At 34.9% G+C, this 15,249-nt stretch overlaps 1 protein-coding gene across 1 annotated transcript; it reads left to right on the forward strand.

Moving 5' to 3' along the window:
- The first annotated feature begins 2,725 nt into the window (after positions 1-2,725).
- On the forward strand, positions 2,726-15,015 carry LOC119508597 (serine protease inhibitor Kazal-type 6). Its single transcript, XM_037802319.1, has 5 exons — positions 2,726-2,783; positions 5,663-5,685; positions 11,134-11,208; positions 13,315-13,430; positions 14,970-15,015. Exons 1-5 carry the CDS (start codon positions 2,726-2,728, stop codon positions 15,013-15,015), a joined length of 318 nt encoding a protein of 105 aa, XP_037658247.1.
- The last annotated feature ends 234 nt before the right edge of the window (positions 15,016-15,249 follow it).

The following is a 15,249-nucleotide window of genomic DNA, read 5'->3' on the forward strand; positions in this document are numbered from 1 at the left end:
TTCCTTTCAGACTGTTATAGAAAACAGAATTCAAACTGCTCTCATATACTTTCTCTTTCACCAAAATCTAGAATTATACACAGCTTCTTTAGAGTTTCTGAATCATTTCCTATAACTTCATTATAACCTTTTATTATCTCAGCTTATTATTTAAGGAGATAATTGAGTAATTCTCCAGAGAATTATTCTTATTTCTCCTTAAAGTTTATAAAAAGAAAAAATAAACACCTTTCACATGGCCTCAGAAACCTAACAGAAACTATTTTCAAGGTACCAGATTTATATTTTATATATATATATATATATAAAATATGTGTTTATTATGTACATATGCATATATATATATTTTGATATGCAATCCTTTCCTCCTTTCCAGAGCCAATTCCTGATTTGTGTTTTCTTGCCCCCCAAGTGTTGTGATAATCAGGTAGACGATAAAGATTAGTAATTGAAAGCGTTCAGAAATCATTCTACATAAGAGAGGGCAAAATCCGCCTGTTGAAGGAAAGCTCTTGAAGGTTGAGGGAGGGAAGGAAGTGCAGAATGGAGGATGAGGAGAGTGTGATATTTAGGTGAATGGTGATTTTGAGAGTTAGAGGAAGGTATGAGAAGCAACTATCATTAATGGAACTTTTGAGAGCGGGGAAGACGTTTAAATAAACCTTGGAAAGGCTGCCGTAGATCACATGATGGAAGACCACTAACTACCATTGTTAAATTATTTTTCATTATATCTTAATACTTTTGAACTGTTGTTACATTTGGACTTGAGATTACACTTAGACTCACCCTGCACATTCTAGTCAAAGAAGAAGGAAATATAGACCGCAAAAGGGATGAGAAAGCAGTGGGGGAGAGGGGGGTAGTACCCCAAACCAAGCATATGTAATGCGTTTTCAAGTTTCAAAGCACTGCTCTTTACATTTTCTCATCTAACTAGGCAAAAACATGTAAAGATCATGACAAGTAGGTACAATTGTACAATTGTTATTTGAAAATTTCATGACTTTCCTTAAGCAATTTGTTCTATCTGTTTTATTTTTCTAAATATCCCAGACCCTTCTTCCCATAAAGTATTCAGGAAAATTTTAAATATGGTTTTTAGAATTGTTCATTACAGTCTTTGGAACTGTAAGTATCTAACAGCTTACCACAACTTCTGTAAAGGACTTTAAGATTATGTATATGTGAGTGCATGTGTTCAATTTTATATCACACCATCTCAGATTGAAACCATTTTTGATGCTTGCCAAATATACTTTTCTTCCCCTTTTATCCCTCTCTGTTCCCTCTCCCTGCTATAATGTCCCCTCTTTTCTCTACCCTTTAAGATTAGGTTTTTAAAAATTGTATGAGAAGCAATTAAACAAAAATCTTTCTTATATTATAGTATGCTTCATTTTTAATTAAAAAAAACATAATATCCTGTTTGTCAAGTTACATAACTTTTATTCACCATATTTCAAAGACAGAAAGTTTAACCTAAATACTGAGATAAATTAAGATTTTCAAATATGTGCAATTTTCAAAAAGAAAAGAAATGTCCTGAGACGTAAGGACGATATCTGAATTATGTATATATTTTCCTTAAAAGGAAGCCAGTTATTTAGATGTTAAATTTCTGGCTTATCTGAACAAACACTGCATTAATCACTTATATTTAAATTGGGTATATTGTACATAATTTTTTTTCATATTTTTAATTATTATATGTTTCTTCACAATATTTTAAATAATTCTTTATGGATTAAGACAGATTTTCTCATTATCACTGTAGCCATCCTTTGTTTTTTATTGTTCTCCCAAAGAAAGTTACGGCACCCTCCTCTTTGATCTTTTTGGCAATTAAATTGACCATGACAGTTAATGACATTAATCTAACCTATACAAAAAGCATCTTTTCATGGAATTTAAATGTAGAAAATTTTACTCTGATTACTCTTTTTACTTTGCAGAAAAAAGGGAAATGCTCAGCATTTCAAGTCTGTACACTTTTCAAACTTAATAACATTTTTTATTAATTAAACTTAAACAATACATTGACTCCTTTGTTCATTTTGACTCAAAAATTGAAAACCACTGGCATTTGACAACAATCATTTAAAAAAATAAGCTAATTCTGCACAGAAAATGCTTGTTCTTTTGCAGTGCCAGTGACAATGTAGATTACCTGTCTCCTTTGGGCACACTGTGGCTGATCTGCACTCTGAGAATCCAAGTTACACCCAAGATTCCATTCCCCACTGGTTACTCATCTGGACCACAGGCATGTAGGACCTGTCTGAAAGAGAAACAGGGATCAAGTGCAACACCACCAGTGAGTCATTCCTTTAATGTAAGTGAAACCTTAGAGGGAAGAGCAGGGAGGATGTATTGGTTGTTAGGAAAAAATGTATACTACAGGGAAAATGACATCCTCTATTAATAAGATCTGAGGTGCGACTCATATAATTGTACTAATTTCTAAGATTGATGTGGAGCATGAAGCATTTCTTTAAGTTGGTGACAGGTCCCAATAAATGCCAAAAGTGTGCAGGACTGCATATGACTTTAGAAGGTGATTTTATAAAGAAGGTGGAGATTCCAACTCCCTCTGTCATGTCTATATATATATGTGTGTGTGTTTGTGTGTGTATGTGTTTGTTTGAGTGCTTTCTGGGAAGTATCTTGACAGAGAACCTGAGCAAGACAAAGCAGCCTTGATCTGAGTGAGCTAACTGGCACCATGAAAGTATCAGGTGTCTTTCTGCTCCTCTCTCTGGCTCTTTTCTGCTTCTTTTCAGGTGAGTTTTTCCTTTAAAATTAATATCCAATATTTGTCTTGAACTGGAAATGAAAAGCTTGGTTGTCCACCCTATTTCAAAATCCTAAATAATTTTGATATAAAAGACCGATTCTGACAGATCATCATAACAATGATAATGATAAAGAAACTGTCATTTATTGAGATATAATGTATTCTAGGCAATGCACTAAGGACTTTTATTCATTATCTCTAATACTCACAGCAAGGTATTCATATCCCTATTTTATATGTAAGAAAACTGGCACATAGCAGTTAAGAAAATTGCCAAGGCTTGCCAACTATTAAGTAGGAAATTTGGAATTTGAATCTAAGTCTTCCAGATATCAAAGTTGAAGCTTGTTCTATGGAAATAGCCTGGAGGAGGGATTGTTACATTTACTATTAACTTGGTTTTCTAAGACAAAGGAAAGCTTTCCTCACCTTCGTTATTCTTATACCAATGGACTCAAATAATTGAAATTGTATCAAGGGGGAAAACAAAGCTCAATAGGGGAATTCTTCAGAAAGAGTTATTGTGCCTTAAAATGTAGAAACATATATGTGGCCGATGAACTAAACAAGTCTTCAAATAAGGAAATTTGTTTGGCCACCCTCATGAGGAATTATCACATATTCTACCAATTAAGATGGCTCAAAGGACAATCATACTTCAATCTGATGATTTTCACCACATAGAATTGGATTGTCTGAATTAATAGGGCCACTGTACCTACTTCTTCATTTTTACAACCTATGGTGTTACAGTGGAAAATACGCATGCTAGAGTATCTAGATTCAAGATTTAGTCCTTCTCTTCTACTAATGGTCTGTGTAAACTTTGGGAAAAATATTCAACTCTCTAAGTTTTTCATTCCATTATGAAATGTAGAATGAAACCAAGCCCTGGGGACATTCCATGTCTGATGTACCATTTTCTGTGACAATAGTGGATGAATTTTGCTACTATCAGAGATTTGAAATGACTGAACATGTAAAAAAAGAAAAATTCCAATGCGATTGAGGAGGTAGAAAGCCATTGTGAGCTGGAATTTGATCAACAAATACAAGTACATTTAGAAATATGAAAAACAAATTGGTTAAGAGTATGGAGTAAGTTTGACTACTACAGTCAAATAAATTGATAGGCAGTTCATTGAGATGGCAGAAAAAAATAGAGCTGACAACGTTAAAATTTAGTTGCAAAGATAGTCTTAGAAATTAATCACTATCATCTTACTACTTCACTTTACAAAAGCAAACCCATCCTTTAATTAGATATTGTTCACTAATACACTTAAATTGCTAAAATATGGTAATTAGACATACAGTATAATATAGGGAGGCCATGGTGTTTTATTGATGAGACAGAGCGAAATGAATTTCTATCCTGGCATTTCCTTTGTTGGCAGTGTGACATTTCTGAGTCTCAGCTTCCTCATAAATAAAATGGGAATGTAAAAGGACTAACACCCCATATGGAGAATTAAATGATAAAATGCATTTAAAGTGCTGAATATAGTGGTGGGAGTATAACAAGGGTTCAGCACACGTTTATTAGTATTATACTTGCCATTACTATGTTAAAGATTAATGAAAAGAGGAATAGACTGGACTCAGGCGTTCTGGGAGCTAACTCTGCTTCTGCCTTGCCTTTTCCTACATGTAAGTCATAGGGCAAATCCCTTCTCCTCTTCTGATCACAGATTCACACAGTAGAGAAATTTCTGAAAGTTGTCATAATAAATTTTCACTAGTCATGAAAGTTACTTGGAGTGGTTAAAAATATAACTGGGAACTATCGAGTCTTAAATAATGGATTTTTCAAGAGATTGTCCTAAGCATCTGTGTTTTTTGGTAACCATCCACACTCCTAGTTATGTCTCAATAAGGTTGGGAATTACTGCTGTAGACGATAAGTAATCTCCATTCATTTTTTAAAGCATCACTCTCTTCTTATCCCCATGAAAAGAAAATGTATTTTGAGGTATTTCCATTTTCCTTCAATAATCAAAAGCCAGCACTGGAGAAGGATTGCATTTATCTACACACTTTCTCTCATTGAGGTGGCCTCGGGATTATAAGTGAGAGTGTTGCAGGCCTTAGGGGTGCCACAAAAATTGTCATAGATCAAAATTCAGCAGGCCATACCAGAATTAGACCTAAGACTTTTATTATTTCACTATTTTAAACCACTGAGCTAAATAACCACAATCTAAGGTCACATACATGCTAATATAAAGAGAGGGGGAAAGAAAAAGGGAGAAGTGACTGTATATATGGACTCTTTTTTTTTTTTCTTTTTCAGAAATTTAAAGTGATGCAGCAGCAGAAATGAGTCACAGAAAGGAGAATGAGTTGATCCTTACCAGTCTGTCTTTGAGCCAAGTCTTTATAACTGAATATAGAGAGCAGAAGAGCAATTTGGGCCTCAAAGAACAGCAAAGTTAACCCATTCCCCAACTGCCTGTATCAAAGGCTTTGGGGAGAGACTGAATGGACTGAACTTTAGAATGTCAGTGTTAGAGGCAGCTTTCTCCAAAGTGAGACCAGAGATAATAACGTCATTCTGACAGTAAATTAGTGACAGGGCAAGGACTGTAGCATGAATCTCCAGATCCATAAACTACTTTCCCCCAACCCCACCCCAATTTCCAAGAAACATTGCTCCCTCATGGTCCATGTACTTCAATGCTTTACTATCCCCTAAGGAGTGGGCAGGGATAAAAAATCAAATAACCATGCCATGACTTGCTGAGATGGCTAAGACCTAGGATCAGATATCACTCTAGGCTTAGAGATTTCTTAATTTTGCAAGACCCACTTTTTGCACACCCAGAAATTACAGTGTTTAGATTTTGTGCTTTTTTTTTTTTCTAGGTGTCTTCAGTCAAGGAGGACAGGTTAGTGCATACTTTTTATTTATTCTTCAGGCCTGGGTGCTTGGTTGTTGTTTCCTGGGGAAAGAAAGGTTTGACTCTGGATAAAGGAGCAAAAACAATGAGCAGGCAAACCAAATGCAGAAATGAGCTGAAGTAATTAATTTTTTAACTGCAATCTCTCTGTAAGTAACCACTTTCAGATTAAAAAGAGATAAATATTTGTCCTCACATTTTAGTAGAGTAGAATGAATACAAATAACATAGGATGGATCTGTCAAAATTCATGCTCTTTCTGATTTTGCTGTGTGATCTTGGGCAAGATACTCAAATTCTCTGAACTGCAATTTCTACAACTATAGAAAAATAATAATAGTATTCACTTCATAGAGTAATGATGAGTTTTAAATTACATAAATTATGTGAATGTATTTAGTAAACTGTAAATGGGTATATATGGATTAATTATTGATTGATAATTACCCTCTGAAGATGTTAGGATAGAGGTTATTATTTCTGTTTTAGACAGAAGACAACTGAGAAGAGATGGAAAACTTCCTTAATGTTCTTTATTGAGGATATACAGTCTGGTTCACTCAAATTTAAATACAGTTTAGGGTTAAAAATTGGGATGGACAAAAATTATCTTCATTATTTGGCTGATGTTTTTTCCAAATTAATCCACCTATTTCTTTCCAGCTTTGGATTCTGTCAAAAGGTGATACAAAAAAGCGGTGTTTGCTCTGGCAACACTGCTCCTGTGTCCAAACTGAACGTTTCTAGCTGATCTTGGCATGTGTTCTTCTTTAGCTATGGTGTGCCCAAGAACCTTTGGCACCAAAAATTTCTAGACACAACTGCTGATAGATTGAAGTTGGTAAAGAAGCTCAAAATATTTTTCAACCATGATAGTCTTAATAGATTGCATAATACATGTATTTTTTTTCAATTTTAGCATCTCAGAAATTGAGTTGGATCTTACAGTCTTTGCTGCCTTACAGTTAACTGCCTGTGTGTGTGTGTGTGCACACCTGCATACATGCATGTGTTTATATTAGTATATAAAATTGTACATCTTAAAATAAATTTTTTTGTTATCTTTAAATAAGTAGTATAGCACAGTCCATGTTAAATATAAAAATAAACAAACAAGGAAAGGACTTAAGATCGAGCCAACATATTTCATATCCCATTAGGTAGTAAAATATAGTGTTTAAACCATTGCACATACATTTAAAAGACATGGAACTTAATCAGTTTTCTCACTGACATGGCCTGCTTACTTCAGGATTCCCTGGGATGCTCACTAAAGATGCAGATCCCCAGGGACCATGCCAGACTTATTTAATAATAATTACAGGGGTGGGGGTTTGAATCTGAATTCTAAATAATTATCCAGGTGACTTTTATACACTTAAATCTGAGCACTTTTATCTAGGTAAGAAGAAGCAAGCAGGCCTAGGAAGCACTGGCTTTGGAGTCTGACAAAATGTATGAGTCCTCATCAAATACTGGCTATGTGACAGGGAATATCTCTTCCGTTCTCATTGCTTTGTTTCTCCATCTAGATGAAAGTTTAGATTCAATGACCTTTAAAGCCCATTCCTGCCGTAGGCGTCTGACTTATGAACAAAGCCTGTGCTGTGAAGGCTTCTTTCACACATTAAGGCAGGGGGTGGGTGCCACCCTCCTAGCTGGCTTAGGGCCACCATTTCTCTTCTGTGTGGCTGGAGAGTTGGGCCAGTCCCAAGCCAGGCAAAGGGAGAAGATGAAACTAAGTCTCAAGTCTGACTCAGCTAAGACATAAGAAGAAAGATTTCTTCCCAGACTCAACTCATTCTTCTTATACCAAGAAGTCTCTCCAGGATGGAACATCTGATGAGAGATTATAATGAGCAATATAAATTACAGATTTTTAAAATCAAAAAGATTTTCCAAGCTAACCAAAGAAACCTATTTCCAAACTTTTGGATTTCACAGTCTGGTAAAATTTTCCCTGTAAATGTGAATGGCTAATATCCTTTAGACTCTATTTGCCAAATAAGAACATTGACATAATAATAATAACCATAATAATTACTATAACAATAGAAATAATAATAAAATAAAACTACTATTTACCATGACTGGCATTTCATTAAAGTAATTGTATTATAACACTAAACGTTTAAAAGGCATAATCTTAGAATAAGGATTACACTTTGAACTGAATTTTGCTTTTTTTGAGCTCACTAAGTTGCCTTTTTTGACCTTATTTTGCTATTAGGCTTTGTATTTGGGAACCATAACCTTAAAAAGCTATTTAAATTAATAGTCTGGATTGTAATTAATATAAAAGTGTCTCAAATACAATTGTTGGTAACCATTTTGTGTTGTAATAATATTTTGGGAGACAGCTCTTTGGTTTTGGTATATTTCCAAGATATAGATATGGTGAACTTCACTACAGTTATTAAAACAAGTCTCCAAGACTAGAATGAATTTTGAACTCTTCATTTTTCCTATTGTCTTGATTTCCCTTTTAATTAATATACAGAAAGAATATTTGAAGAGTGTTTGAAGATGTTGTCTAACACAACAGGAAAACTTAGGCCACAGAAAGAGGACTGGGCTGTCTCAAGGCTACACAGCATAAATCTCCAGAGTCCACATCTCAGGGCTCCTGAATATGTTGAATGCTCTTTCCGTGACTCCACACTAACTCAAAATCCACAATAGGAAGCCCACAGGCAGTGCATGTGGAAAGGCTTTGAACACTGTAATTTTCTAAGCAAATATAAGGTGGAGTTCACTTTTCTCCCTTTAGCAAAGATGTGATAGGATGATAACAGTAGCTTAAAAAAAAAGACTTGTCTCCACATGTAGGGTGGATTTGAAATGGAGGCAGAAAGAGCAGAACTTAGTGCATTAGTTCGGGCAAGAGATGCTGAAGGCTTGGAATAGGTTAAAAAAATGGAATTGAAGAAGAGGACTTGAGGTAAGGAGACACACAAATGGTAACTCTTGCAGAAGGAAAAAAAAGGCAAAATTCAAGCTGTGAGTAGGTTAGAGAATCTGAAGAATGATGTTATTATGAATAATCCAAATTCAAATTAGAAAATTAGAATTATAAATTGAAAAACTAGTTTGGAGGGAAAGGTAAAGAGTCTTATTTTGGACATACATGGTTATGAAGTATGAATCAAATTGTTGACGAAAGGTTTCCTAATACTCTGACATTTAAGAATTAGTGTTTGAGGTAATGATGAATGTTCAAGGGAAAAAAAATGTTTGGGGCTCATCAGCATGATTTGGGAAAATAAATGTTCTTAGAAAATACCAAGTATGTTAAACAATATTGAAAAATGACCACAATTAATACTGAGAAGGAAAATAGGACAGGCAACAAAAATTATAGAGAGAAAATAGTTGGAGAGGCAGTGTATTGAAATACTACAGAAGTAGTGGAAGGATTTCAAAAATGTGGGAGTGATCAAGAGTAACACAAATGGGGAAAATATGAAAGTTTTACAAATAGCCAATGAACGTCATTTTTGATAGCTGTTTCAGTAGAGCAAAGGGACATGACAGCAGGGGAAGTGGAAGCCATGGCAGGAGGAGTTAAGAACACTGGCATGTAAAGAATGGATTTATTTTAAACACATAGGTGGTGTTTGTCAGCAAAGGGAAGAGATGTAGCCCTATACCCTACATCGTGTCTGTGTGTGTGATTTTCATTGGCTTTATTATTTTTTTTACCTAAAATGCTGGACTAAAATATCAATGATCTTGAGTCTTTGTTTGACTTAATACAATCAAACAATACAATCTCCATTTTCCCCTGAAGTTAAATGATTTTATTGTCACTGGGTACTGACAGTGTTTTCATCTCAGAATGTTTTAGGAGGTACAGTTCCTTAAAGAACCACAAGGGGTCAGGCTAATGCTGAACATTGCCTCCCTTGTGCATAGAAGTAGTTTCTAGAAGCTGGAATAGCTAAGGGGGTAAATACAGTCTTGTTAAATATAAAACAACAATCTAAACAGCAACATTAAAAAAATTTCACTAAAATAGAGTAAGCATAAATGGCTCCAAAAATTCTAAAATGTGGTATAATTTACATTGCTAGTGTTTATAATAGCAGTTTTACATAGAGTATTTGATATCTCACATAGTGTTTTCACAAGATTAATCATTACAACTGCAGAAGATAGACATTGCTGACCCCCTTTTAAGGATAAATGAATTAAAACTCAGAGCAGTGAAGTGCTTGCACAAAGTCATGCAGCTAATAAGTAAGTGGAAGAGGCAAAATTCAAGCCCAGTTCAGTCTAATCCCATCTACAGAACAACCCCCCAACAATGCAGCTGTGCTGGGGCATGTGCAATAGATTTGAAGAGAAAACAGCTCTTCTGGATCTCCTCAGTGGCTCATTGAGGAACTTGAAAGAAGAAAATACAGTCCCAACAACACTCCCAGTCTAGACCTGCTTAGACTTCCACTGAGAAGCCAATTTTTGGTTTCTATTTAAGAGTTCAAAATAAAAACATAAAAGGAGAGAGGAAATTCAGGTAAAGGGGAGGCATGTTATTCAGAAATCTTAGCCTACTTCTCCTCAAGTTGCTGCAGTCTCTTTCTAGTCCCAGCCCTGTAATTCCCCTCCCTCTATCTTTTCCCCATAGAAGGTATTTATGGCTGGCTCTGCAGAGACATTCTTTATCTTTCCTAATTTCTGGGGCCCGCAGCATGCTAAAATTTCTCACAGATTGGGAAGACGTCTCTAGGTGTAATGAGAGGGAGCATTTTGGGCAAGAGTTTCTCTCTCCTACCCAACTGAAGAATGAAAGGTTTAGATCTCTGTTTAAGCAACTTCACTGAAAGAAGTCACTGCTGAATCTCAGGCCATCAGAGCTGCACTGGTCCTTAGAGACCACATAGTCTAGTGGTACTTGAGTATTTTGTAGGAGTTACAGACCCTTTTCAGAAGGTGCAGAGAGCTCTGGTTAGGGCAGGACTTTATTTTATGAATTCCTAGTGCAGGACTTAATTCCTAGTCCGGGGCTATTGCAAATAATCCATGCTGACTTTCTAAATTCCTTACATGACTGCATTTGATCTTTATAACCACCCTGCGAATGGGGCAGGAAGCTAGTACTGTTTTTCTTTTTAGTTAAGAAAATCGAGGCCCTGATTTTGAGTGCTTTGTCAAAGACAACACAGAAAATCAATAGTAGAACAAGTTTTATAACATGATTCTTCAGTAATCACCCAAGGTCACTACAGTTAAAAAGTGTGAAATGAATCTATGTTGGCAGACGGTTTGTTCATACGCCATTTGATTGCTTGATTTTATTTAATGAAATCCTTTGCTCTTCCTAATCTTTCCAGGGGGCAGTAGAAGGGGATAAGTGGGTTTGGGGAGGAAAGTGGGGTCTAAAACTCTCAAAGTGAATGCCCTTGCCAAGCACACTTCCATATCTGCTTTCCAAAGGACAAAAGAGGCTGGATCACAAGATCAGAGGGCCGATTGCCAGGGAAAGGTGTCTTAAGGACGCGTCTCTTTCAAGTAAGAGACTTTCTTTACTCGTTTCCTCACTGTTCTGACTAGAAACACGTCTCTGATTGAGTTGTACTTTCTTCAGCTTCCACATTGTGCTTATCCCACTGTGACATTTATCCTACTTTGCACTCTAATTGTCTATGTTTTCCTCTGTGTCCATAATGGAGATAAACTGGTGAGCTTATTGAGATAGTGTTTATAACTGATTTTTATTTGTATCACCAGCACCAAGGCATTATGTCTTCTAGAAATTAGTTACCCATTGGGTGTTTGTGGAATAAAATTAGAAAAATCATTTGTGATTTGACAGTTTACAGTCCTTTCTTGACTCATGCACACTACCATGCATTAATGACTTAATTATAAAATATATTAACTTTTGAGAAAAAGTGTCCTATGGCTCATAGTGCCCTATAGCCTTTCCAGCCTCTTTTCCAGGTTGGAGATCTAAAGGAAAGAATACTGTCTTGGAAGTGGCATAAGAGGACCACACTACACAACCTCACTAGTACAAGATGCCAAATTTTGAAACCAAAATGTCTATTTAATAGTCTTGGATGACTTAAACCTGGGATATATGGTAATATTTTTTTAAACTCATTGTATGGTCCTTTTTTCTGAACCTTTTCCCATTCAGACCTCAGAGAGCTTTGTAAGTATGTAATACCTTAAACAAATGATCCCTACTACTGACACTCATACATTTTTCTAATAAGCTATTTCAGTACGTTTCCTGAATATGTGTGGGCAAGGGTATATGGTACAGCTGGTCTTCAATTCTCTCAATGGGGATGTGGTAGAAATCCACCATAATAGATTGTTGGAAATTCTTGATCAGCCATCATAAAGAATATGTACAGTCTCAATGCTTCCTGGTTGTATGGCATTTAATAAGACACAATTTTCCTGAGGATCAATATTCTCATCATTAAATTGGTTAATTTAACGTTGCTCAATATACTTCCCAGGATTATTGCAAGGTTCACTTGAGGTAATCAATATGAAAGTAGTTTGAATATTTTGAAGCAGTTGGTAAATATAAGGCAGTATTATTGTAATAGAACTAGGAAAGGGATAAAGCAATATCCATTTATTCATATTTAAACATTGCTTCATTCTGAACAGCTGTTATTTGGAGAACTTCAGTTCTACCTATTGCATATTGCCTGTACTCTGGGGAAAATGGCTCAAATGCCATTTGCACAATAAACATTGACTCAATTCATAGTGAGTTGAAAAGAATCTTAAAATTCCAAACTACTGAGATACCCCCATAATGAGAGAAAATATTAACTGCAAAGGTGCTGAGTTATTTCTATGAAGCCCATAATGATAATTATTCTTATTTATTTATTTATATTAACAAAGTTGTACACTTGTTAAAAGTCATGAAAGAACATTTTTTATAGTTGTACTATTAAAATAGTCCATCATTTACAATAGGTTTCACTGTTTGTGTTATAATGATAATTATTAATCAATCATAGCATGTATTTTCACCAAAGATGGCTGCAACCTCATATTCCTTCTAAACTCTGCAGCTGAGGCAGCCATTACTAAATTATTGTAGTGGGAACAAAAGTTCAAATTGTAGAACAGACCATGAGACAGAGTAAGCTAATATCATAAAGTTATTAGAATTTTGTGTTCAAGGGATACTAAATGGATGTGGCAGACACGGGGAAAACTACCAGGTCATCCAGGATCCTTGCAAGGATCATTCGTGTCTTTATAGCAGTGCAGAAGGAGTGCCATTAGAATTACATTAGTACAGTTAAAACACAAATGCCATTTAAAAACCAAAACCCACTCTCAACTGGAGCAATTAAGTGTCAGAGCAAAAAGTCCTACCTATGGCATTTGAAAACATCATTAATTTACTCCTCAATACAATAGTTGCAGTAATGAGTTTCTTGTGTCTTGAAGAAAATATCTCAATTATTTTATCGTATTCTAGTCAAGCAGATAAGGAGGGATATATTTTCTTTCAATTTCAGGAAGTTTTACATCACAAACATATAATATTTTTAAAACTTGCCATCCAAAGCTTCTTTTCTCAGGGACGGTCCCTTAGAATGTGCTGATGTCTTTGTCCTATGCTTGCCTTGGCAGGTTGACTGTAGTGAGTTCCGGGACCCCAAGGTCTACTGCACTCGGGAATCTAACCCCCACTGTGGCTCCGATGGCCAGACATATGGCAATCAGTGTGCCTTCTGCAAGGCAGTGATGTAAGTATCATCTCACCAAAACTGCCCCTTGCAAACACAAACTCCCAGAATAAGACTAGGATGATTTCCTTAAGGTTCTACTCATATCCACCCAGAGAGGCTGAAGAATTAGCTTCAGACAAATGGCTTGAAAACAAATGGGTCAAAAATGGGAAAAAAAAAAAAAAGATAAAAATAAAAATATAATAAATTATTTGAAAACATAATTTTAGTCACGTTACTTTTTAATGTTAATTTTGATTCATCTCGGGAAAGTTTAAAAAATTATACATCTGTAAGTATTTTATTGTATTTTCTTATTTGTCTTTTATTTTTTATTTAAACTTCCAGTGTATTTCCATCTAACTATATTGTTGTTGTTATTTTTAATTTTGAGAGGCAAGAGAGAAATTCTTAGCAATGCAGTGAAGTTCAAAAATCCATCAAAATTAGAAATATATGAAAAATCAATGAGAAAATTTGTGACAATTTATCATCAATAAAATATTATTTTTATTCAATTTATTTTATTTTTCACCAAATTATATGTTGCTGAGGCACCAATTCTCATTTATTCCTCTTTTTTAAATATGATGAAAGGCCCTTTCAACAAAGGCTGAAGGGGACAGCTGCCCTTTATTATCCAAACTATTCACACTTTACAGAGAGTATACCAGGAAGACTCTATCAAGGACTAATATTTATTGAATTCTCTTGCTTATAAGGAACAGAACAGGTAATGCATATTTTAGTTAATAGTTTCTTGATAGTACATAGTTTATAATTAGTAAAAAATTATTCAACCAATCAATAATTCTTTTAATCTGATTTTTCTAAAAGCAAAGAGAGTATAACCCTTGTTAATTCAGATAAAAGTTACTATACTTCTTCATCACTGTCATATTTTCATATTTTTCTTGTAATAGAGTTTCTTCTATGAATGCCTTAATTTCTTTCAACTTTCCTGTATAATTTCTGAGAACAGGATTGTATACTCACTGGCAACAATTACAGGGTCCAGCACATAGAATAAAATTAATAAATGGTGAATCACTACATAATGAGTGCCTACATAAATGTATGTATAAATGTATGCCTACATTTATATAGAATGTATATGGCTAATTTTCTTAGGTAAAGGAAGTGGGACAAGATGAAATGTGAATTAATGGACATACGTTACTGAGAGAGACTGAATATATGGCTTGCTATTGTCAAATGCCTGAATATTTGGTTCAGTTTCCTGCATCTTCTGTCACGATAGAACTATGGCATAGTCTCTTTGCCATTATTTCTTCTGTCACTTTACTATATGTATATTTTTTTAAAAAATAAGCAATTGGTAATAAAAATTCTAAGGCTTATCAAAACCAAGAATTATTTGTTCATGATCCATTCCTTTGGTGATCTGGCCAGAGCCACCTCTCTGAGTGTTTCTAATTAACCTCTGCCAAAGTATGGATATCTGTAGAATCAAATGATTAGAGGGACCATGCCATTGTTAAACCTCTGTGAATACATATATTTTATTGTGCGTATTTTTGTCTTTCTCTTTTATAGGAAAAGTGGTGGGAAGATTAACCTAAAGCATCATGGGAAGTGCTGAATTACAACCAGTGTTCTGTGCTGGTGTGCCAATTTTCCCAACTTTTTTTTTTTTTTTTTTCCTCACTGCTGCATTTACTATTCTCTAGTGAATCCCTTCAATTCATAAAGACACACTTTCTACTCTGCCTGGTTCCTGGGGAGTTCAATGTATGCCAATTTCCCTTGATTTGCTTATATCAATAAAGTAAATTCTGCAGAAGTATTGATTGGGTTTGTACTTTGAGATCAAGAA

This window comes from Choloepus didactylus, chromosome 13 (assembly GCF_015220235.1).
Source record: "Choloepus didactylus isolate mChoDid1 chromosome 13, mChoDid1.pri, whole genome shotgun sequence".
Lineage (NCBI taxonomy): Eukaryota > Metazoa > Chordata > Mammalia > Pilosa > Megalonychidae > Choloepus > Choloepus didactylus.